The 21,593-nt window shown below is 52.4% G+C and overlaps 1 protein-coding gene across 2 annotated transcripts in view; it reads left to right on the forward strand.

Annotated features, from left to right (window-relative positions):
- The window catches only part of RELB (RELB proto-oncogene, NF-kB subunit), a 25,670-nt gene extending 4,880 nt beyond the window's left edge, over positions 1-20,790 (forward strand). Inside the window, exons 2-12 of one of the 2 annotated variants that reach the window (XM_044671087.1) lie at positions 779-832; positions 2,763-2,771; positions 2,985-3,283; positions 3,365-3,522; positions 4,629-4,720; positions 4,884-5,015; positions 7,137-7,241; positions 8,906-9,121; positions 10,437-10,505; positions 11,454-11,531; positions 19,529-20,790. In XM_044671087.1, coding sequence (XP_044527022.1) covers positions 779-832; positions 2,763-2,771; positions 2,985-3,283; positions 3,365-3,522; positions 4,629-4,720; positions 4,884-5,015; positions 7,137-7,241; positions 8,906-9,121; positions 10,437-10,505; positions 11,454-11,531; positions 19,529-19,905 — 1,589 coding nt within the window. In that variant the 3' untranslated portion in view covers positions 19,906-20,790. Of the gene's footprint in view, positions 1-518; positions 833-2,762; positions 2,772-2,984; positions 3,284-3,364; positions 3,523-4,628; positions 4,721-4,883; positions 5,016-7,136; positions 7,242-8,905; positions 9,122-10,436; positions 10,506-11,453; positions 11,532-19,528 lie in introns of those variants that run through there. The other variant, XM_044671088.1, reaches the window with a different exon arrangement.
- The last annotated feature ends 803 nt before the right edge of the window (positions 20,791-21,593 follow it).

The raw sequence follows: 21,593 nt of genomic DNA on the forward strand, positions 1-21,593 counted from the left end.
CTCCCGCTGCCACTGAGGGCCGGAGATCGGGAGGGCCAGTGGCGGGGGTGGGAGGCACAGAGGGCAGGAGCGGGGAAGAGGGGGAGCACAGGGCAAGGGGGGGAGGTGCAGAAGTGGGAGGGGGACGCCCGCAGAGGGCAAGGCTGGCGGCCCCAGGGAAGCCGAGATGGGGCAGAGGCAGGGAACAAGACTGGCACAAGAGAGCAGAAAGGAGAAGGAGCAGGGGAGGGGAGGGGGAGATCCTCAGCTGGGCAGAGGTGGGGCAGATGAAGGACTGAGGGAAATGGGAGCCTCCAGCTGGGGCAGAGCTGGCTAGGAAAAGAGACCCCCCACCACCACTCCAAGAAGACAGCTGTGAGGAGGGGGCCTCCCAGAGAGAGCAAAAAGAGGAGGCAGAAGTAGGGGAGCCCCTGCCCCCAGGCCGGAGGGGGGGAGGGTCTGGGTAGTGGGAGTCTCCATGTCCTCCTCAGATGGAATGGGGGCAGGGAGAAGAAAGAAGGGGGGAGAGGGATGGCCAGAGGGCAGAGAAGGAAAAGAAAAGAGACAGGAGAGCTAGGAAAAGGGGATGACAGAGGAGACAAGGGCTGCTCGCCCCACCAGTGCAGCAGACAGAGATCAAGGAGAGGGATACTGAGGCAATGAGGGAGACCAGAACCCCTGCCCCAAATAGGAGGGAAGGAGCAGCTACTTCCCGGGAGAAAGAGACAGGCACAGGGAATGGAGGAGAGGAGGGCCAGGGGCCATGCCCTGCTCTGCCAGAGTCTGAAATTCTGCTCCTCCCTAGGACCCACTGACATCCCAGCCTTGGCTCTGCCCACTTCTCGGACCACAGGTGGGTAAAAGTGGGCCCTCATCCTGGTGGCTGGCACATAGTAGGTGCTCAGTAAAGAATTCCTGGACCTTGGACCTCAGGCTCCTCTTCATTCCCTCATCTCTCCCTTCCCTCCTCGCTTGGAGTCAGCCTCTGGCACTGGGCTTGGAGCTAGACAGGCCTTTAGAGGCCAATTCACCCAATTCCTTCATTTTAACAGAGGGAGTAAATGGGAGGCCCAGGAGGTCACACAAGTAGTCAGAGGCAGACATGGGATTCGAATTCCGACCCTCCCACTTGCTCCCTCTTAGCTCTGCTGTTCTGTGCTCTGTCTGGGCTTTGATCTTCTAAGGTCTCTCCTGGCGCTGACATTTCATGTTCTAAGTTCCCTCCCAGCCCTGACCTTTGGTGGTTTCATTTTTTGTCGCACCGCCACTGCTCGGTGAATTTACCTTCTCATTCTTTCTGATTGGAAGGGAAGCACAGTTCCCTGGCCTCAAGCTGGGTGGGGGAGGAGAAAGGTCACCCAAAGAACCAGGAAGTACAGCGGCCCTGGGCAGGTACCTGGATGTAGCCCCTTGGACCGGCCTGGGCTGGGATTCCTCTGCCCTGCTCTAAGGCCCCTCTGTGGGATGGAGAACCCAAAGCCTTCTGGGTGGCCTCCAGCTCGCCCCCTCTAGGGCAAAAGATCGTCTCAGTTTCCCCATCTGTAAATTGAGGGGCCTGGGGTTTATGGAGTCCAAACTCCATTCCACCTCCGAGCATTCTCTATTTGTCTGGATGCCTGTGCCTCCCCGGGCTGGGGAAGAGAGGCTGGCACCGAAGGGCCTCAAACGGCAGGACGAGAGCACAACTTTCTCCCTCCAGTCTGCTTTCCGCTTCTACCTTCCTGTCTCATCCCCTCACATGGGCCAGGAGCCGTGGGGTGCCATGGGGCTTCCTAGACCAGGGCAGGAGCACTGTCCAAGGTCGGGTGTGGCCCTGACAGGCAGAGATACCCAGGAAAGGAAAAAGGCAAGAGGAAGGCCGAGGGAACAGGCAGCACGGTCAGGGCTAGGAGGAGGAGAGGGGACGTCACGACTCGAGGGGCTGGAAAGCGCCTGCCAGCTCTTAGACTCACTCAGACAGGACCTTGCCAGCTGGGGACGGAGAAAATGGAATTTGAGGCCTGATCATGGCTTCCCCGAGTGAGGACGATGAACTGAGAGGCATGAGGCCAGGCTGTTTAGATGAGAGCTTAGGCCTCGGACGAGGGGATTGGATGAGCTGATCTCTGAAGAAGCCTGGGGACCTCGACTACTTAATGAGGCCCTTTGCCTCCCTGGGCTTCTCTGCCAAGCCAGGTGGCAGTAGAAAGAACATTCTCTGTGGAGGCTGAGGACCTGAGTTCAAATCCTACCCCTGATCGCTTTCTACCTGTGTGACCTTGGGTAGTTATTTTATTACTATGGGCCTCGGTTTCTTCATCTGTCAAATGGACTAGATAGCTGCAGAGATCTCTTTTTGCTCCAGATGATTCTAAGAAAATTAGGCCTTAGGGCTGGAAGATCCCGAAGGGGTGAATGGGGAGGGGGACATGGGAGGTTCTGGGCCTGAAGGTGATGGGACTCAACTAGGGAGGAGAGAAGGGAGGTCCAATAAGGACCAGGGCCGTATGGGAGAGGAAGCTTGGCCCCTAAAGGCAAGAGAGAGCCTGCCTCTGCCCTATACCAGCTGTAGGACCAGGAGCCAGTCTCGAAGGACCTCGGAGAAGCTCCCAGGGGATGACCCACAGGAGGCACTCCATGCCAGTTATTGATCTATGAGTGAATGAACGAGTGAATCCTTTAATCTGTGGCATCCCGGCCATCGCTAAGGGTTCTGTGGTCCACCTTGCGGGGTGGGAGGCTGGCTGGTGGTTGCTGGTCATCCTGGGTTTCTGATCTCTCTCTCCTCTCTCTTCCCCCTACAGACGAGCTGGGTAAGTGTGTGTGTTTGCGGGGGGGGGGGGGGGCGGGGGGAGGCCCAGGGCAGGATTGGTGGGAACCTTTGGGAGGAGCAGGCACAGGAAAGGTGGGGCGCTTGGGCTTGGGGAGAGGGCGGATCTGGGGAGGAGATATCAAGGCGGATCTGGGGAGAAGGGGGCTGGGGCTTTCACGGGGAGGACTGACTTTCCACTGTTCTGGGACCTCAGACATCATTGATGAATACATTAAAGAGAATGGCTTCCGTCTGGAACGGGCCCCGTCTGGGGAGGGAGGCCTCCGGCTGGTCCCTCGGGGCCCGGCCTCCCTGAGCACCGTGACTCTGGGGTGCCCGCCTCCCCCGCCCCCACTCCCGCCAGCCTGGCCTGGCCCTCGGCCCCACCTGGTCATCACAGAGCAGCCCAAGCAGAGGGGCATGCGCTTCCGCTATGAGTGTGAAGGCCGCTCCGCTGGGAGCATCCTTGGGGAGAAAAGCACAGAGGCCAGCAAGACCCTGCCAGCCATCGAGGTGGGTGCCGGGGGAGATGGGGGAGGGGGCTGGTGCACCCAGTGGGCGGCAGAGCCCTTCACGTCACACCCTGCCCCACAGCTCCGGGACTTCGGGGGCATCCGGGAAGTGGAAGTCACGGCCTGCCTGGTGTGGAAGGACTGGCCCCACCGAGTTCACCCCCACGGCCTCGTGGGCAAGGACTGTTCCGACGGCATCTGCCGCGTCCGGCTGCGGCCTCACATCAGCCCCCGGCACAGGTACGAGGTGTGGCCTCCTAGGGGAAGTGGCCTTAGACATCCAACCTCCCCCATTTCTAAGGACCAGACTAAGTGACTTGTCCAGCTACTAAGCGACTGAGGTGGGATCCCATCTTCTCCCCTCCCTGAGGGAGGCGACCATCCTTCCCACAGTCACCTCTGCTGCTCCACAGTTGTCCTGGGAGATTCTCCTGCCTTGTCCTCTGGGCTTCTTTCAACCCACTCTAGGCCCTTTTTGCCCTGGTCCTGGCTTCGACACGCAGAAATGATTACTTTGATTAACATTGGCATTATTTATTCAATATTAAAATCAGCTTTCCCAGAATTCCCAGAAGGGATGTGTCCATGGACTCCTCTTGGACTGTGGCTTCCACAGCCTGGCCTGGTCAGCCCTCCTGCGTAGGTGTTCTCTCCCCCATTAGAACAGAAGCTTCTTCATTATGCCCAGCACTAGCCTGGCACAGAGGGAGCACATAATGTGTCTCTTCATTCATTCATTCATTCATTCATTCATTCATTCATTCATTCACTCACTCACTCACTCACTCACTCACTCACGCCAACATCCAGGTCATCCATTCATTCAGCTTTAGAATCATCAAGCCATTGGCTTTTAGAACTTCACACCGCAGGCCCTGCAAGTCTCTGATGGGCCAGGGTCCGAGGCTGCTTCTCAGCCAAGGGTGCGAGATTTGGGACCTCACATTTCTGAGGTAGAAGACTTCTTCAAGGTCTGCCCCCTCCCCGATTCCTATTCCACCCAGAGAGGGGAAGGAACCAGCTCCCAGACCCCGTCAGTGGCCAGGCCTCGAATTCTCGAATTCAGGGATGCTTTCTCCATACGAGGCCCTGAGGAATCTTGGTTTGAAACCCCGCAGGGTCTGTGGTCCTGAGCTACTGGGACCTGCTGCAGGCCCTGGCGCTTGGCCTCTGATAGCCCAAGAGTAGAGAGAAGGTACCTTCCAGTGGGAAGAGATGAGGGAGTCACAGGCCCCTTCCCTAGGAGACGCGGAGGGACGGAGCGGGAGGGACGAGATGGGAAAGAGGAAAATGACTTCTTTCTTTGTCTATTCTGTAACTGCCTCCCCTCCCCTAAAAAAATGGAGCTTCAACAATTTGGGGATTCAGTGTGTCCGCAAGCGGGAGATTGAAGCTGCCATTGAAAGGAAGATTCAGCTTGGAATCGACCCCTACAATGGTGAGGGGGCCCTCCCTTTCCCCGTCATGACCCCCGCCCAGCTCCTCCAGTTGGCTTTTCTTCTTCCCTCCCTCTCATCACAGGCTCCCCTGCCAGGGAAGTGGGGATGGGGCACCCAGATCTCCCCCTCATGGCTTTCTTTCCTTGGCTCCCTATTCCCCAGCTGGCTCCCTTAAGAACCATCAGGAAGTGGACATGAATGTTGTGAGAATCTGCTTCCTGGCCTCCTACCGAGACCCCCAGGGCCAGGTCCGGAGGCTGGACCCTGTGCTCTCAGAGCCCGTGTACGACAAAAGTGAGTGAGGGGGTTGTGTGGAAGAGCTGGATCCTGGAGGGCTGAGGGCGGGGCTGGGAGAGGCTGAGGGGAGGGGCCTAGAATAGGGAGTAGCAGAGGGGAGAGGCCTAGAACAGGGAATATCAGAGGGGAGGGACCTAGAACAGGCAATATCAATGGGGAGGGGCCTAGAACAGGGAATATCAGAGGGGAGGGACCTAGAACAGGCAATATCAATGGGGAGGGGCCTAGAACAGGGAATATCAATGGGGAGGGCCCTAGAACAGGAAGTAGCAGAGAGGAGGGGCCTAGAACAGGGAATATCAGAGGGGAGGGGCCTAGAACAGGGAGAGGCTGAGAGGGGGGGCCTAGAACAGGGAGTAGCAGAGGGGAGGGACCTAGAACAGGCAATATCAATGGGGAGGAGCCTAGAACAGGCAGTAGCAGAGAGGAGGGGCCTAGAACAGGGAATATCAGAGGGGAGGGACCTAGAACAGGGTGTAGCAGAGGGGAGGGGCCTAGAACAGGGAATAGCAGAGGGGAGGGGCCTAGAACAGGGAGTAGCAGAGGGGAGGGGCCTAGAACAGGGAGTAGCAGAGGGGAGGGGTCTAGCACCGAGAGGGAAAGGGCTTCTAGGATTTGGAATGTCAGGGCTGGGAGGAATCTCCAGGATTCTGATTTTCTAGAGGAGGGATTAGCAGGTCCCCAGAGATGAAATGTCTCTCCCAATATGACACCTAGTTCTGAGGCCTCGAGGCAGCCCAGTAGACAGACAGCACTGTGCCTGAAGTCAGGCAGACTCAGATTCAAATCTAACCTCAGGCACTTACTACCCATGAGACCCAGGGCAAGTTGCTAAACCCCCGCCTCAGTTTCCTCAAGTGTAAAATGGGGAGGTAATAGCATCTATCTCTCAGTTGTTTCGAGGCTCAGATGAGATTATCAGAAAACACTTAGCACGGAGCCTGACACATAGTAGGTGCTATAATGTCTTATTAACTCCCCATCCTCGATTCAGTGGCAGGATTTTAACCAAGTTTTCGCCAAGCCCATGGCTTTTTTTTGTGCCTCAGTTTCCTGCCTTCCTCTGGGTCCTGCCTTCAGTCTCTTCGATTCTGGCTCCCTTACCCAGACCATTGTATTCCCCTGCCCATACCCCTCACTCAGACCTCTAGGATCCCCTTCTTAGGGACTTTCCCTGACAGAGCCCTGGGGGCCCCTGGGATGTATTCCATCCTCCCAGCCCTTCTGCCTCTCCCCCTTTCAACTGCCTTAGACCCCTGTCTCTGGGACCAACAGGGTCTCTCCTTGCCATCTCAGGCAAGCCCATGCCTGGAATCCGAGCTCTGAGCTCCCTGCCCTTCTCCAGGACACCCTTCAGGCCCTCTTTTATGGCCCTTGTCCCTCTTAGCAGCTTCCTCTCTCTCCAAGCTCTGCTCTCCCTTCAGAGATGTTGCCTGGGTTCCCAGAATCCTCTGTTTCTCCCTAATCCAACCTCTTCTTGCCTCTCCCTGTGCTTGGCTCCCTGAGCCTTCCTGGTGTCCTGACCATGCTTGTTCCACTAGGGCAGGGGGGTCGGCAACGTAGGGCTCTTTCTGCAGGAGCCATAAAGTCCATTTTTTTCAGGCGCTGTTACAGGAGCGGCACTGTGAGCACTGTACGGCTCTCACAAAATTACATTTTAAAAAATGTGGCGTTTATGGCTCTCACGGCCAAAAAGGTTGCCGACCCCTGCAGTAGAGTATCTCATATTTGCTGTACAGAGTGCTGCTTAGTGGGTGTGAAGGGAATTGAAAGGCAGCTAAGTGATACGGTGGATAGTACACGTGTGACCCTGGACAAGTCACTGAACCTCTGCCTCAGTTTCCTTCCCTGTAAAATGGAGAGAATTATAGCCACTTCCTCCCAGGGTTGTTGTGAGGCTCAAATGAGATCATATATGGAAAGGGTTTTGTTAACCTAAAGGTGATCTGTAAGTGCTAGCTATGCTTATTAATGAAATGGAATTGGGAGTGGGAGCCTCAGGGCCCTGGAGGGATTCAGCCCCTCAGAGGACAGGGCCTGCTTCTTCCTCCTTTTTCTTGGACCGAGGCTTAGATATTGAATTCATGGGCTGCCTCTCCCCTTTGTGCATCCCTCCAGAGTCCACAAATACATCAGAACTAAGGATTTGCCGAATCAACAAGGAGAGCGGCCCCTGTACCGGAGGAGAGGAATTGTATCTGCTCTGTGACAAGGTGCAGAAAGGTGAGGGAGGGGCGTCGCCAGGATGGGAAGGGTGAGCAGAGAGGTAGGACCAAGAGGTCAGAACCTGGGCCTAAATGAGACCCAGAGATGGCCAGAGAAAGGCATGGTTGGAAGGAACCTTGGCATTAAGAGTGTTGGGCTCTCAAAAATTCTAGAATTGAAGGAGACTTGAGACTCACAGAATTCTCGAGTGGGAAGGTCTCTTAGACCCACAGAATGCTAGGTTAGAAAGGACTTTAGACTCATAACATTCTAGAGTGGGAAGGGCTCTTAGATTCACAGAATTCTAGATTGGAAAGGACTTTAGATGCATAGAATTCTAGAGTGGGAAGGGCTCTTAGACCCACAGAATTCTAGGTTAGAAAGGACTTTAGACTTGTAACATTCTAGAGTGGGAATGGGTCTTAGATTCACAGAATTCTAGATTGGAAAGGACTTTAGATGCATAAAATTCTAGAATTCACAGAACTCTAGATTGGAAAGGTCTTTAGGCTCATAGAATTCTAGAGTGGGAAGGAATTTTAATTAAAGTCAAGGAATTCTAGGGTTGGAAGAGACCTTAGAATCCTAGAATTCTAGAGCGAGAAAGGCCTCAGAATTCTAATTGTGAGGGGCTTTGTACTCAGCCTTTTAGAACTGGGAGATGCCTTATAATCATGGAATTCTAGGAAATAAGTTTCATATGATAATATATGAACAACCCAGATTGAATTGCTTGTCAGCTCCTGGAGCAGAGAGGGATGAAGGGAGGGAGACAACATGAATCATATAACTTTGGAGAACTTATGTAGAAATTTGTTATTAAAATAAAGATTAGAATCATGGAATTCTAGAGCAGGAATTCACAGAATTCCGAAGTTAAGGAACTTTAGACGCATAGATTTCTAGAGTGTTAAAAGACATCAGATTGGGGGCAACTGGGTAGCTCAGTGGATTGAGAGCCAGGCCTAGAGACAGGAGGTCCTGGGTTCAAATCCAGCCTCAGACACTTCCCAGCTGTGTGACCCTGGGCAAGTCACTTGACCCCCATTGCCTACCCTTACCACTCTTCCACCTATAAGTCAATACACAGAAGTTAAGGGTTAAAAAAAAAAAGATATCAGATTCCCAGAATTCTAGAGTAACAAGGGACCTTAGGCGGAGAGAAGCATAGAATTGGGGGAACTTTTGGCTCACAGAATTCTAGAGTTGCAAGGGGCCCTAGAATCTTGGAATTCTAAAGCAGGAAGGGACTTTAGTGTCATGGGATATGAGAGCTGGAGAAGTCCCTAGACTCACGGAGGTTGAGAGTAGAAAGGGCCCTTGGAATCATAGAATTCCAGAATTTGAAAACACCTTGGAACAGACTCACAGAATTCTAGAGTGGAAAGGAACATCTGGATCATCGGGGCCAGCATCACTTCTTGAGTCGGGGGGACCGAGGCTAAGCAAGGCGCAAGGAAATTGTCGAAAGTCACGTCCGTGGGTTAGAGCCAGAGCCAGAGAAGAGACCAGAATAACAGGACAGATTGGGAGTTGTGTGTGTGTGTGTTTGGGGGGGGGAGTCCGGAGGCAATGAACTCGGGTGGAGGGAGGCCCACCTAGCTGGAGGCATGGGGGAAGAGGAGGGCCAGCCCTGCCCTGCCCTTCCTCTCCATCACTTTCCCTCCCTCCCTCCCCCCCAGAGGACATCTCTGTGGTGTTCAGCACCGACTCCTGGGAAGGCCGGGCCGACTTCTCCCAGGCTGACGTGCACCGGCAGATTGCCATAGTGTTCAAGACTCCGCCCTACGAGGACTTGTCCATCCCCGAGCCAGTCACCGTCAACGTGTTCTTACAGCGACTTACAGATGGCGTGTGCAGCGAGCCCTTGCCCTTCACATATCTGCCTCTTGACCACGGTAATTCCCTCCCTGTCTGTCCTCAGCCTCTGCCCAGAGGGCTCTCCCTGCTAGCTCCTCCCAGGCCTCTCTCCCTGCCTCCCCCCTTCTTCCCTCAGCCCCCATCTCCAAGGCCAGCTGGGGACTGTAGAATCTCAGAGGTTCCCTACATCCCCCTCGACTGCTCCAACACACACACACAGTAGAAATCTCCTCTAGCAAATCCCCCCAAAGTGCTTGTCAAGCCTCTACTTGGGACCTTTCGGTGATGGGGAGCTCACTCCCTCATAAGGCAGCCCATTGCACCATGAGAAAGTTCTGATGGTTTGGGGGCTCGTTTCTACTCAGTGGACACTTACTTCAGACTCACTTGTGTCCAGGGCACAGGGCTTGGCCTTGGGTGTCTGTGAGGTCTAGTCTTTTTTTTTTTTTTTTTAAACCCTGATCTTCTTTCTTGGAATCAATAATGAGAATCAGTTCCAAGGCTGGAGAGAGGGAAGGGCTAGGCATTGGGGGTGAAGTGACTTGCCCAGGGTCACATCGCTAGAAAGTGTCTGGGGCCAGATTTGAACCCAGGACCTTCCATCATCTAGGCCTGGCATAAGTTCTAGTCTTAGGGAATTGCTTAGAACTTGGGAATGATGGGTAATCCTCCAGCCCGTGCAGCCAGGATGGGTATTTTTAACCCCTCACCTTCCATCTTAGCATCCTGGGTTCCAAGGCAGAAGAGCAGTAAGGGCTGGGCAATGGGGGTGAAATGACTTGCCCAGGGTCACACAGCTAGGAAGCATCTAGGGCTAGATTTGAATCCCAGACCTCCCTTCTCTAGACGCAACTCTTAGCTGCCCCCAGATTCGCTGAATGTTAGCATCAATAAGGAGTCCAGCTCCCACCATAGCCCCATCAAGCATTCCTCCAGCCTTTCCTTGAAGATCTCTAGGGAAAAGCAAGCCATCCGGCTTGGGGATGACTCCAAAGATCGACCAGTTTTCCCCTCCATGAGACCCAACCCTTTACCCCTCCCCCTGGGGTTCCTGGTTCTGCCCCCTGGACCAAGCAGGGCGAGACTCACCGGTCCTCCGTGCCCCGCTCCCCGGCCTTTACAGGCTAACCGGCCCTGGGCCTTCCAGGTCTCCGGCTCCCGGGTTTCGCCTTCCCCTTTGGTGCCCAGAACCCCCAGGATTCCAGGGGGACGTAGTCAGGAGAAATGACCCCAGGACCGTCCCCTCCCCGGCTCCACTCGTCAGCCTTCTCTTCATTAAGCTCACGAGAGGGGGCGCTCCCAGGGTGCAGCCCGCCCTGCAGGCCCTCCCTAGCCTGCTCTCTTCCTCCGCAGACAGCTACGGTGTGGACAAGAAGAGAAAGCGAGGCATGCCAGACGTCCTGGGAGAGCTGAGCAGCTCAGGTGGGAGCCCCTCCGCCACCCTGCCTCGCCCCTTCCCTCCTCCACTTTCCTGCCTCTTCTCCCCACCAAAAAAAAAGGGCAATCCTTTACCCGCTGTGAGGAGATGGCTGCTCTGGGACCCTGGGGGGAGCCAGGACGGGAAGCTCCCTCCCTCCTAAGTTAGCCCATTCTGCCTCGACGCAGTTCCCATGGCTGGGAAGTTCTGGCACTAAAAGCCCAGGGCGTGGTGCCTCTCCAAGCCTCGGTTTCCTCATCCCTAAAGAGGATCCAGACTAGGAAGGGCTCTTAGACACAATCCAGTCCAACTGCTTGATTTTCCACTTGAGGGATCTTGGAGTCCAGAGAGGGAAAGCCTGAGGTCCCCTAGCTAATAAGCGATCCGAGCTGCCACTCGAACCCAGGTCTCCTGGGGCTACTCGTACTTTTGCTGCCTACCTCCGGGGTGATTGGGAGGAGAGCCTGCTGAGCCTTAAAGGGCTAGAGAGCTGGAAGCTGGTGCTTAGCAGCAAGGCCTCCGAGCCTGAGGTTCTCTGCTGGGTGGGTTTAATTAATAGTAATAAATAACACTTACTAATAATGATTTCTGATTGCCGTGGGTTTATTGATCAAGGCTTGCTTCAACAATTCTTTTTTTTTAAACCCTTCACTTCTATGTATTGGCTCCTAGGTGGAAGAGTGGTAAGGGTAGGCAATGGGGGTCAAGTGACTTGCCCAGGGTCACACAGCTGGGAAGTGTCTGAGGGCAGATTTGAACCCAGGACCTCCCGTCTCTAGGCCTGACTTTCAATCCACTGAGCTATCCAGCTGCCCCTTCAACAATTCTTAATAGTAACAGAGAATAGTCATTAGTTAATAATCACCTTATTTGGGGGTTGCTGGGAGCACATGGGGCCTGTTATTGCCCCGCCATTACTATTTCGGTGATGATGGTGCTGATTCCTCCCACAGATCCCCACGGCATCGAGAGCAAACGTCGGAAAAAGAAGCTGGTCTATTTGGACCATTTCAGCCCCGCGTCTAGTGCCGGTAAGACTAAAGGATGGAGGGGGAGGGGAACCCAGGACAGCTGGAACCCTGGCCAGAGGGACTCCCTCCGCCCCTGCCAGTCAGGACAACCTCTCTTGGGCTCTGGGTACACTCTTCACATCTCACCTGTCTGAGACTTATTGGTTCCATTCGACAGAGGAGGAAACTGAGGCAAGGAGAGGGGGAAGGGAATAGCCTCCTGTTTCAGCCTGTATTCCTTTCCAGCCCAGCAACTGCCAATCTGAGACTAAATGAGATGATGACTAGCTTTAGGACTGTTGCAAAATGCAAAATAAGCCCACCGACGCCAATAATGTTTCCAAGTAGGAGGCAGGGATATCAAGGGAGCAAGCATTTATTAAATGCCTACTGCGTACAGGGCATCTGCCGAGAGCAGGGTAGACAAAGAAAAAGGAAAAACACAATCCCTGCCCCTCAGGGAGTCGAATTCTAGAGGGAGGAGACGGCACATACAAACTGGGGAATATAAGACATATACAGAGTAACTAGATTACCTCAGAAGAGAACGCAACTCTAGCCAGGGATGTGCCATTTGAAGTAACTACAAAATGCAACAAATCTATCCCGGAGTCAATCTACCCACGTACGTTCAACTCCTGTGGAAGCCCATTTACAAAGTGCTGCTCAAAGAAATAAAGAGCAACTTAGATAAACAACTGGAGGGGTGTTTAGTGCGCATGGTTGGGACATGCCAACATGAAACAATGTTTCCATAAATTAATTTACAGATTTAGTGCTATAGTAATCAAACCACTAAGAGGATACTTTATGGAACAATCATAAAGAGATTAATTTAGATCAGTGGTTCACAAACTTTTCTGGCCTGCCGCCCCCTTTCCAGAAAAAATATTACTTAGCCTCCTGGAAATTAATTTTTTTAAATTTTAATAGCAATTAATAGGAAAGATAAATGCCCCTGTGGCCATCACCTCCTCGTGGATCGCTGCAGCACCCACCAGGGGGCGATGGCGCCCACTTTGGGAATCACTGGTTTAGAGGAACAAAAGAACTAGAAACAGTCAGCAAGTATTTGTCGTGGGTCTGTCACATGCTGGGTGGTGGGAATACATATATGGCAGACTCAAGAGAACCGTACATTCTAACGTGGAAGACGAAAGGACCTCTCTTGGCAAATGCAGAGGTTGAAGGAAATAAATACCATCTGTACAAAGTGTGCAGGGTGACGTGGTGGGGAGGGCACATCAGGAAGGGCTTCCTGTCAAGCTCTTTATTCCATCTCTCTCTCCCTCTTCTTTCTCAAGATTTATTAAGGATGTGTGTCTAGTTATACGTACAGACACATACTTTGGTGATTTCATCAAGGTAGGAAATTCCTAGTAGGGAAGAACCCTCTGCCCCATTGGAGGAGGAGTAACTGTGAGGAAAGGGCTGCCTGGGGACCCCTGAGATATTGAGGGACGTGCCCAGAGTCACCCAGCTAAGATGTGTCAGAGTCAGGACTTGAACTTGGGTCTTCCTGACACCAAACGCTGGACAGCGGGAGATCAAAAACAGTTCCCAAATCAGTCAGTCATGGATCGAGGTCCCATTTGGGATCCTGTGATACTGAAGCTTGTGTGACCCTAGGCAAGTCACCTATCCCGTCTCAATATCGCCAACAACCCTTCAACGCTCTAGGTTGTAGAGAGGCACGTACAGAAGATGGGAGCCAAGGCAGATGACTGAGAATGAAAACAAAGGGGTGCCATGATCCTCCCAGCAGTCCCAGGGATTCCAAAGCTCAGAGGGGGCTGAGGCTAGCTATCGAGGAAAAGGGAAGGGAAAGAGCCTTCCAATACTTTAAATAGTGCCTACTATGTGCCAGCCACTGTGCTTTTTATGAACATTACCCCCTTTGGTCCTCGGGACAACCCTGCAAGGTAGGTGCTGATGTCGTCCCCATGATACAGTCGAGGAGACTGAGGCAGGCAGAGATGAGATGTCTGGCCCAGGTCACATGGCTAGTGAATATTTAAAGCTGGATTCAAACTTAGGTCTTCCTGAATCTAGGCTCGACTCTATCCCTGCACTTGGTGTTGTCTCTACTTACCTTATTATAGTCATTATTTTCATTGTTATCCTTCTAGTTCCTCCATCTTTACCTTGTATCAGCTCAGGCAATGGCATGACCTGTTCTTGATGGAGCCAAGCTTGTTCTTTGCAGTCGCTGCTTCCTTCTCTAAATGTTCACCCATCATCCCTTTAATAGTACTCTCAGGATGTCCCCAGGATTTAAGCAGAGTCTGCAATTGTTCTTTTTTTATTTTTATTTTTTGCAGATCTGGGCTACATTTTGTTGTTCAGTCATTTCAGGCAGGTCTGACTCTTTGTGACTCCATTTGGGGTTTTCTTGGCAGAGACTGGAGTGGCTTTGCCATTTCCTTCTTTGGCTCATTTTACAGATGAGGAAAGTGAGTCAAAAAGGGTTAAATGACTTGCTTAGGGTCACATAGCTAGTAAGTGTTTGAGTCTGGATTTGAACTCAGGAAGGGGGGATTCTTTCTGACTCCAGGCCTGGTATTCTAGTAACCATTATTGTTCCATCCTTCCCAGTGCAAAGATCATTCTCCTTGGTATATATATATTGAACCCAGGACCTCCTGTCTCTAGGTCTGGCTCTCAATCCACTGAGCTACCCAGCTGCCCCCATATTTTTTTTCCTTTTTAAAAAAAACCTTACAGGAACAGCTAAGTGGTTCAGTGGATAGAGAGCCAGGCCTGAAGATGGGAGGTCCTGGTTTCAAATCCAGCTTTAGACACTTCTTAGTTGTATGATCCTGGGCAAGTCACTTAACTCCAATTGCCTAGCCCTTACTGCTCTTCTGGGTTGGACCTAACACTTAGTATTGATCCTAAGACAGTGTGTAAAGGTTTTTAAAAAAAGAATCTCAAAATATTATTGTGTGTCTTGTAGAAGTATTGCTAAAGTCCAGCTTTAGTGATGCCTCACCCCAGTAGGGAGGGGAGGTGGAGGAAAGCCTCAATTCTGTATGAAAAGAACTGAAAAGGCTTCAAGTGTAGAGCTAGTGAGGGACCACACGTGGCTGTTGTCTGAGGACTCCTCTTAGCTCCATTCCACTCGGAGAGGCTTAGTTTGATGCTGGCTACAGGGAAATTGTTTTTTTTATTTACTTCTGGCTTATGAGCTCTTATTAGCTGTATGACCTTGAGTAAGACAGCAAATCCTTCCTCCTTCTTTGGACCTCAGTTTTCTCAGCTGTAAAATGAGGGGGTTGGATTTGATGCTTTCCAACGTCCCTTCTGGTCCAAGTCTAGGACCCTGGGATTCATTAGTACGGGGAACTTCTCCTACCAACTGTGAATCAGCATTTATTCTGCAACCACTAGTCTTAGAAAGTAGCCTGGGTTTTGTTCAAGGATCAGGTAAAGTGGCTGGCCCAAGGTAATACAGTCAGTATGTGACAGGGACTCTTGACTTGGAGTTTTGTTGTTTTTTCAGTGTAAAGATTAAATTTAGTGGTTGGACTTAAATTATGTGAAATAATGTGGTCGGAATTATTATATCTCAAGTCAGAAGTCTGTTTACAAAATGGAGTGGAAACAATAAAGTAGAGAAATGTGAGAGAGGTTAGAGAAAATACTTTTACTAGTCCTCTGCCAGGAGGGCAGGTAGTGAGTAACTACGAGGCCTCCTCCAAGATGGAAGTTAGTCTCTTAGGAAACTAGGAAAGGAGTCAGCCCTTTTCACTCACCCAATGAAGTAGTCCAGGAGTCAGAACCTAAGTTGAAGCCACAATCCAAGCCGCAGTCTCCAGTGAAGTTCCCTCAAAGACTATTTCCAGGAGACATTCTCCATGAGACTCAACTTCACCAGAATGCCCAATTCCAAAGATTTCTTGGCCTTTATGGTGGCTTCCTGTTCCTGCCCCCTCTTCATGGGGGCCAATCACAGTTTCCAAATTGTCCAGCCCCACCCAGGGGCAATGTCTGTGGGATTGACTTGTCACCACTAAAGGTGTTAACTCTCCTCCTAGGATTCACACATTTCTGAGTTGTCACCCAGTTTAGCACATGGATATCAGACTTCCCCCTACTTAAGGTTAAGTAGGGGTGTCTTCCTTTTGGAGGTGCAAACTCCTCTAGTAAGAGTTTCTCTTACTTTAGGGTTAAGTATGGGTGTATAGCTTTTGTTGATTAATTCAAAAGTAGACAAAGGAGAGTTAATCCTGTCCTCACAATCTGGTGAGGTACTAAGTAGGGGTACTTAAGCTATTGTTAACCAAAGTTTTAACTTCAATTAGGCTAAGAGAATAAAGGATTCCCTTTTTACAAGTGTAAACTCAGAATAGACAAAGAGAACCAAGAATTTCCTTTCTCATCAGTCATATCCAATTCCTCAAGTCTCCTTTTGGAGTTTCTTGGCAAAGATACTGGAGTGATTTGCCATTTCTCTCCCCCAGCTTGTTTTAAAGATGGGGACTCCGAGGCAGAGAGTGTTAAGTGGCTTGCCCAGAGTCACATCCTTAGGCTGGATTCTAACTGACTCCGGGCTTGGCCCTCTACCCACCGTGTCTTGAGTTTAAGGCCAAGCTCTCTATCGGCTTTGCCACATGTAACTACCTACCTCTCAGCGGATGAATCTTTCAACCCAAGTTTTCTTTTTGTAAATGTTTTTCATTCATTCACTTCTTTCTACTTTGTGTCAGGCTGCATTGTAGCTACAAGGACAACAGGGAAACAGTAGCTGCCCTCAAGGAGCTTCTCCGTCTAAAGGGCACCCTGTGTACTCAGATACAGAGATGCCAAAGGGCTACAGAGTAAATACCGTCAAGGGACTGCGGAGGGAGGTGGCGGCATCTGGACAGGGGCCCGGCCAAGGTCTCTACCAAAGGTGGCCCACAGGATGGAACATGGGGATTGTGAGGGGGAAGGGCGGAGGGAGAAGATGGATGCCCAGGGGCAGGTCAGCAGCCTTTTTCACTAGTGGCTCTCATGCCAGGAAGGTGAAAATCTCACCTTCCGCAAGAAGCTTTTACTGGTCCTCCTCAAGGCTGGTTTCTTCCCTCTGCTGCTTTTCCCCACTTTATCCCGTCAGTACCCTGTTTGTTCTTTGTGCTCATCTAGGGCGGCCTCTGCAGATGGGGAAGGGAGCTCTCCATCTTCAGGTCTCCAGGTTTAATTAAGGGGCTCATTTCATTTGCTTCGAGGATGCTCAGTGCCCACTTCAGTTTCACAGCCTCCGTGGCAAAGCACCAGCCACCCCCCCCTCGTTGCAGTCTCACTCGGTGAGAAGCATCCCTCCACTAAGAACTGGGGATGAGAGAAAGGCGGAGAGCTGAGCGGCCTGTGAAATCCGCCTCCCATGTGGGGAGAATCGTTCTTGGCTCCCCCTTAGGGAGACCATTTACTGACCCTCCTTTCCGCCCCCAGTGCCAGGCACCAGGCTGGGCGCACGTTACTACCTTAGCATGAGGGACAGCACGTAGGGTGGGTCGCCTGGACGGGCCAGAGAGGAGGCGGGCAGCCACGCTGGGAAGGGCTTTCAATGGCGAGCACCATGTGCCGGGGGTCCTGGGAGCATTCCACGGGTCTGTGCATGCCACGGCTGCCGCCCGGCCTGGGCCTCCCTCCCAGCCTCCCTCTTCTGCGGTGCTCAGCCCCCCCCCATTCTCTCTTGTTCTCTCCCTTCCGCCAGCCTCCTTAACGACGACTCCCCCCATTCCGCCATCCCTCCATCCCTCTTTGGCTAAGGGTCGTAGCCCGCTCTGGGAGCCCGCCTGGGCACCTCTCCTCGGCCCCCAGCGCCGTCCTGCACCCTCCCCAGGAGGAGTCAGTGCTGGGAGACATTTCCCCAGAGGGTTGGGATGCGAGTGCTAATAGTAACATCCAGCATTTCTGTAGCACTTTAGGGTTTGCAAAATACAGCAAATACATCTCCTCCTCGCCACAGCTTTGGGAATCATGTGCTGTTACTGTCCCATTTTGCAGATGAGGAAACTGACCCGGACCAAGATTCAGTGACTTGGCCCGGGTCACACAGCAATACATTTTTGAGGCTAAATTTGAACTCGGGTCTCCTTGACTTCAGGCCTGGTGTACTATCCACTGCATCACCTAGCTGTCAATATTGCTACTTGGCAGTTTAGGTTGGAAGCTAATATGATCTAGGCTTCAGCAAAGATCATCCAACTTCCTCATTTTACAGATAAAGAAACTGAGGCCGAGAGAGGGGAAGGGACTTGTCCAAGGTCACAGAGGTAGTAAGTAGTAGAGGTGGAATTTGAACCCAGATTCTGGGCTCATACCACCCCTGCCCTCACATCTCCTATGCTGCTGCTTATGGATATATAATACATAAAATATCAAATCTGTAATATGGAATGTGTTATAAATCAATATGATATGAGAGCGCAATAGATGGCCCAGATCTGGGTTCATCCTTTTGAGGAACTTCTAGTGCGGAAACTCCCTCCTCCAATGCAGATGGACAATTCGCCTGTAGATCTATAAAACAGTGCCTGGGGCACTGAGAGGCCAGTGTGGCAGAATTTGAACCCAAGTCTCCTTGACTCCTAAGGCCAGCCTATAGCAATAATACTAGCCAGCACATAGATGGGACTTTTAAAACATGTGTTAATTTGACTCTCACTTCAATCCCATGAGAGAGGGACTGTCCTTAACTCCCATCTTATAGGTGAAGAAACAGAGATGACAGGACTTGCCCAAAGTCACTGGGATCCTGTCAGAGGGAGGATTCAAACACCAAGTCTGGCCCTCTCTCCCCATTGCCTAGCTCGCCCCACAGGCAGTATGAGACGTAGCGGTGATGAGATTTGCCGTCAATGTCATGATTATAATAATAACGCTGCGATTAATTTATGGGACTAGAAACATGATATCGTGTCCTTCGATTGCTCTAATTACGTGAAATGATATAACTACCAGCTCCACGGAATACTGGTCCAGTCGCCTGGACCCTCCTCTGGCTTACGCAGTCCGTGTTCTTCTTCATTCTGTCCTGGACATCCTGGTGAGCCACAAGCACAGTCTGCTCCTCTGTCGCAGTCACTTCTCGAGACCCTCCCAGGAATCAGGGCGACCATCAGCCGTCGTCACTGCACGGGATGTGCCGTGACGGATGACCCATGCCAGGATCACGGCGCGCGTCCCGGCACCTGCTGCCGCAGCTCTGTCCTGGCCGAAGCGGTCCTCGTCCCTTCATCCCTCCCTAACGCCGATAACTTGCTCTTCCGGTCTGTCTGCCCCTGAGAGAATTCCCCATCTGCGGGATGCGTTCACGGCGGTCAGGGTGGAATCATGGTGCGATCATTCTCCTCTCTGGTCGGCGGCTCCAACGTCCAGTCCGTGGACAATGCCCGACTGCAGCCATCCCTTCTCTTCCTTAGTTATTTAATCTCTTGGACCTTCTGCCTTAGCGTCCATACTGTCTGTTGGTTCCAAGGCAATGGGGGTGAAGTGACTCGCCCAGGGTCACACAGCCGCTTGCTTCTTTTAGGATGTTCCCTTTCAAAAACAACTTTTCAAAACAAAGAGACTATTAATGGGAGTCTAGTAGATGGATTTCCCTAGGAGTCAGCTGGGCAAGCATTGAGAGCCTGCCCTGTGCAGGGGGGGGTGGGGGGGGGTTCAGGGAAGTCAGAAGGCGGTCCTGGCCTCAGGGAGCTTAGCATCACACTGGCCTAGGTTTGGAGAAGGAGGCAGCCTGCTTTGGGAGAGGGAATTTCCAGGCTAAAAGGAGCAAATCGGAGATCTTGGCTTAACAGAAGGAGCTGAGGCTTTCCCAAGGCCCTTCTTTGCTTCTGTGCTGCCTTTCCGTGAGCTGCTTGTAGCCCCCTGCCATGACCATTTCATTCCCAGATTGGGGCTGATTCTGGGCCCATTCCCAGGGAGAGGCGGCTCTGCCCGGGTAGGAAAGCTCCTTCATTTAGGGGCTTGGCCGGCCCTGGCAGGCGCCCTCAGCTAACTCTCCTTTCTCTCCGCTGTCTCCCCGGCAGCTCTCCCTTTCCTCCCACCAGCTTCCCTGATGACTGAGCCGGATTTCTTGCCATCTGTGAACCTGCCCAGTCTGGAGCCCCCTGGTGGCACTGATCTGCTGGACGACTACGGCTTACCCTACGAGCAATCTTCTTCACACTTCTTCACCACCATGTTGGACCTGATCTCGGGGCCTGGTGTCGGGAGTGGGGCAGATGGGGGGACCCCGGCAGAACCCCACAGCCCAGAACTGCTAACCCTGGACTCCTACCCGGCCTCAGGCTATGCGGGAGAGGGCACCGCGAGCTTGGTGGGCAGCAATATGTTTCCCAACCAGTACCGGGAGGGGGCTTTTGGGGGGGGCGGCCTCCTCCCCCCGGGGCCTGAGGCCACATAGCTGCTGGGCTGGGCGGATGATGGTGCCCAGGAGGAGCTCCCAGCCCTCCCCAGGGGATGATGGCTCCTCCTCTCCTCCCAGACTCTGCAGATGGAAGGGCTCTCATGCCTCACATTCATTGGTGGAGGCCTCGGAGGAGTCCAAAACCCTGGATAGGAGGCTGTCCTAAAGTGGAGCTTATGCCCAGCAACGGGCCTAGATGACTATTTCCAGCTCCCACCTGGACCGAACCAGGGCTCCCCACCTCTTCTAAGTTACTCTGTGCTGGAGAAGCTGCCAGAAACAGACATTTCATCTCCACAAGGTCCAACCTGTCCAGGGATCTGATTGGGTGGGATTCTAAGATAGCACTGCCTACCAAGTCCCTTCCTGTTGGCCTAGAGCAACAGCCCATCTTGCCCTTAGCACAAGACAGTGAGCCACCCTGCCCCATCTTAGCCAGGAGTCTGGAAAATAACGGGATTAGCCTGGAAGAGCTTCCCCTCTTGAATCCAGGATGATCACTCTTCCCAGAATAGGCAAACTCCCATTGCCCTGACAATTCAGCTCAACACTTTTTAAGTGCCTGCTCTGTGTCTTCTAGTAAGAAAACCTGCCTTCCTCCCCCCCCCTCCCCACCTAGGCCACCCAGCCCCATCCCTATCCCCTGAGGGCAACCCAAGCCCATCCATCATGTCTAAGGAAATGGCTGCTTCAGCTGCCAAGCCTTCTTTCCTGGGCTCTTCCTGATGGGCCAAAGACTCCAGGTACCCCTTCCCACTCACATAGCCCTGGAGAAGGATGGGAAGCTGGAGAGGGAATAGAACTGGGCTGGACTCTCAGAACGGGTCTAAACCCTTTGCCTTCCTTTCTCTTCCCAATAAAGATGTGTGAATTTGTTTCTGGGCCCTTGGGTTCTCTCTGGGAGGGCAGGCTGTAGGTCCTGTAGAATATGGGTAGTAGCTAATCTTTTATATAGTTCATATAGTTATAGTTATAACTTTTCTTCCTCCTTCCTTCCCTCCCTCTTTTCCTTCCCTCTTCCTTCTTCCCTCCTTTCCTCTTTTTCTTCCTCCTTCCTTCCCTCTTTCCCCCCTCTCTTTCTTCTACCCTCCCTCCTTTGCTCCCTCTCTTCCTTCTTCCCTCCTTTCCTCTTTTTCTTCCTCCTTCCTTCCCTCTTTCCCCCCTCTCTTTCTTCTACCCTCCTTCCCTCCCTTTTTTCTCCCTCTTTTTCTTCCTCCTTCCTTCCCTCTTTCCCCCCTCTCTTTCTTCTACCCTCCTTCCCTCCCTTTTTTCTCCCTCTTTTTCTTCCTCCTTCCTTCCCTCTTTCCCCCCTCTCTTTCTTCTACCCTCCTTCCCTCCCTTTTTTCTCCCTCTTTTTCTTCCTCCTTCCTTCCCTCTTTCCCCCCTCTCTTTCTTCTACCCTCCTTCCCTCCCTTTTTTCTCCCTCTTTTTCTTCCTCCTTCCTTCCCTCTTTCCCCCCTCTCTTTCTTCTACCCTCCTTCCCTCCCTTTTTTCTCCCTCTTTTTCTTCCTCCTTCCTTCCCTCTTTCCCCCCTCTCTTTCTTCTACCCTCCTTCCCTCCCTTTTTTCTCCCTCTTTTTCTTCCTCCTTCCTTCCCTCTTTCCCCCCTCTCTTTCTTCTACCCTCCTTCCCTCCCTTTTTTCTCCCTCTTTTTCTTCCTCCTTCCTTCCCTCTTTCCCCCCTCTC

The sequence above is a fragment of the Gracilinanus agilis genome, chromosome 3 (assembly GCF_016433145.1).
Source record: "Gracilinanus agilis isolate LMUSP501 chromosome 3, AgileGrace, whole genome shotgun sequence".
NCBI lineage: Eukaryota > Metazoa > Chordata > Mammalia > Didelphimorphia > Didelphidae > Gracilinanus > Gracilinanus agilis.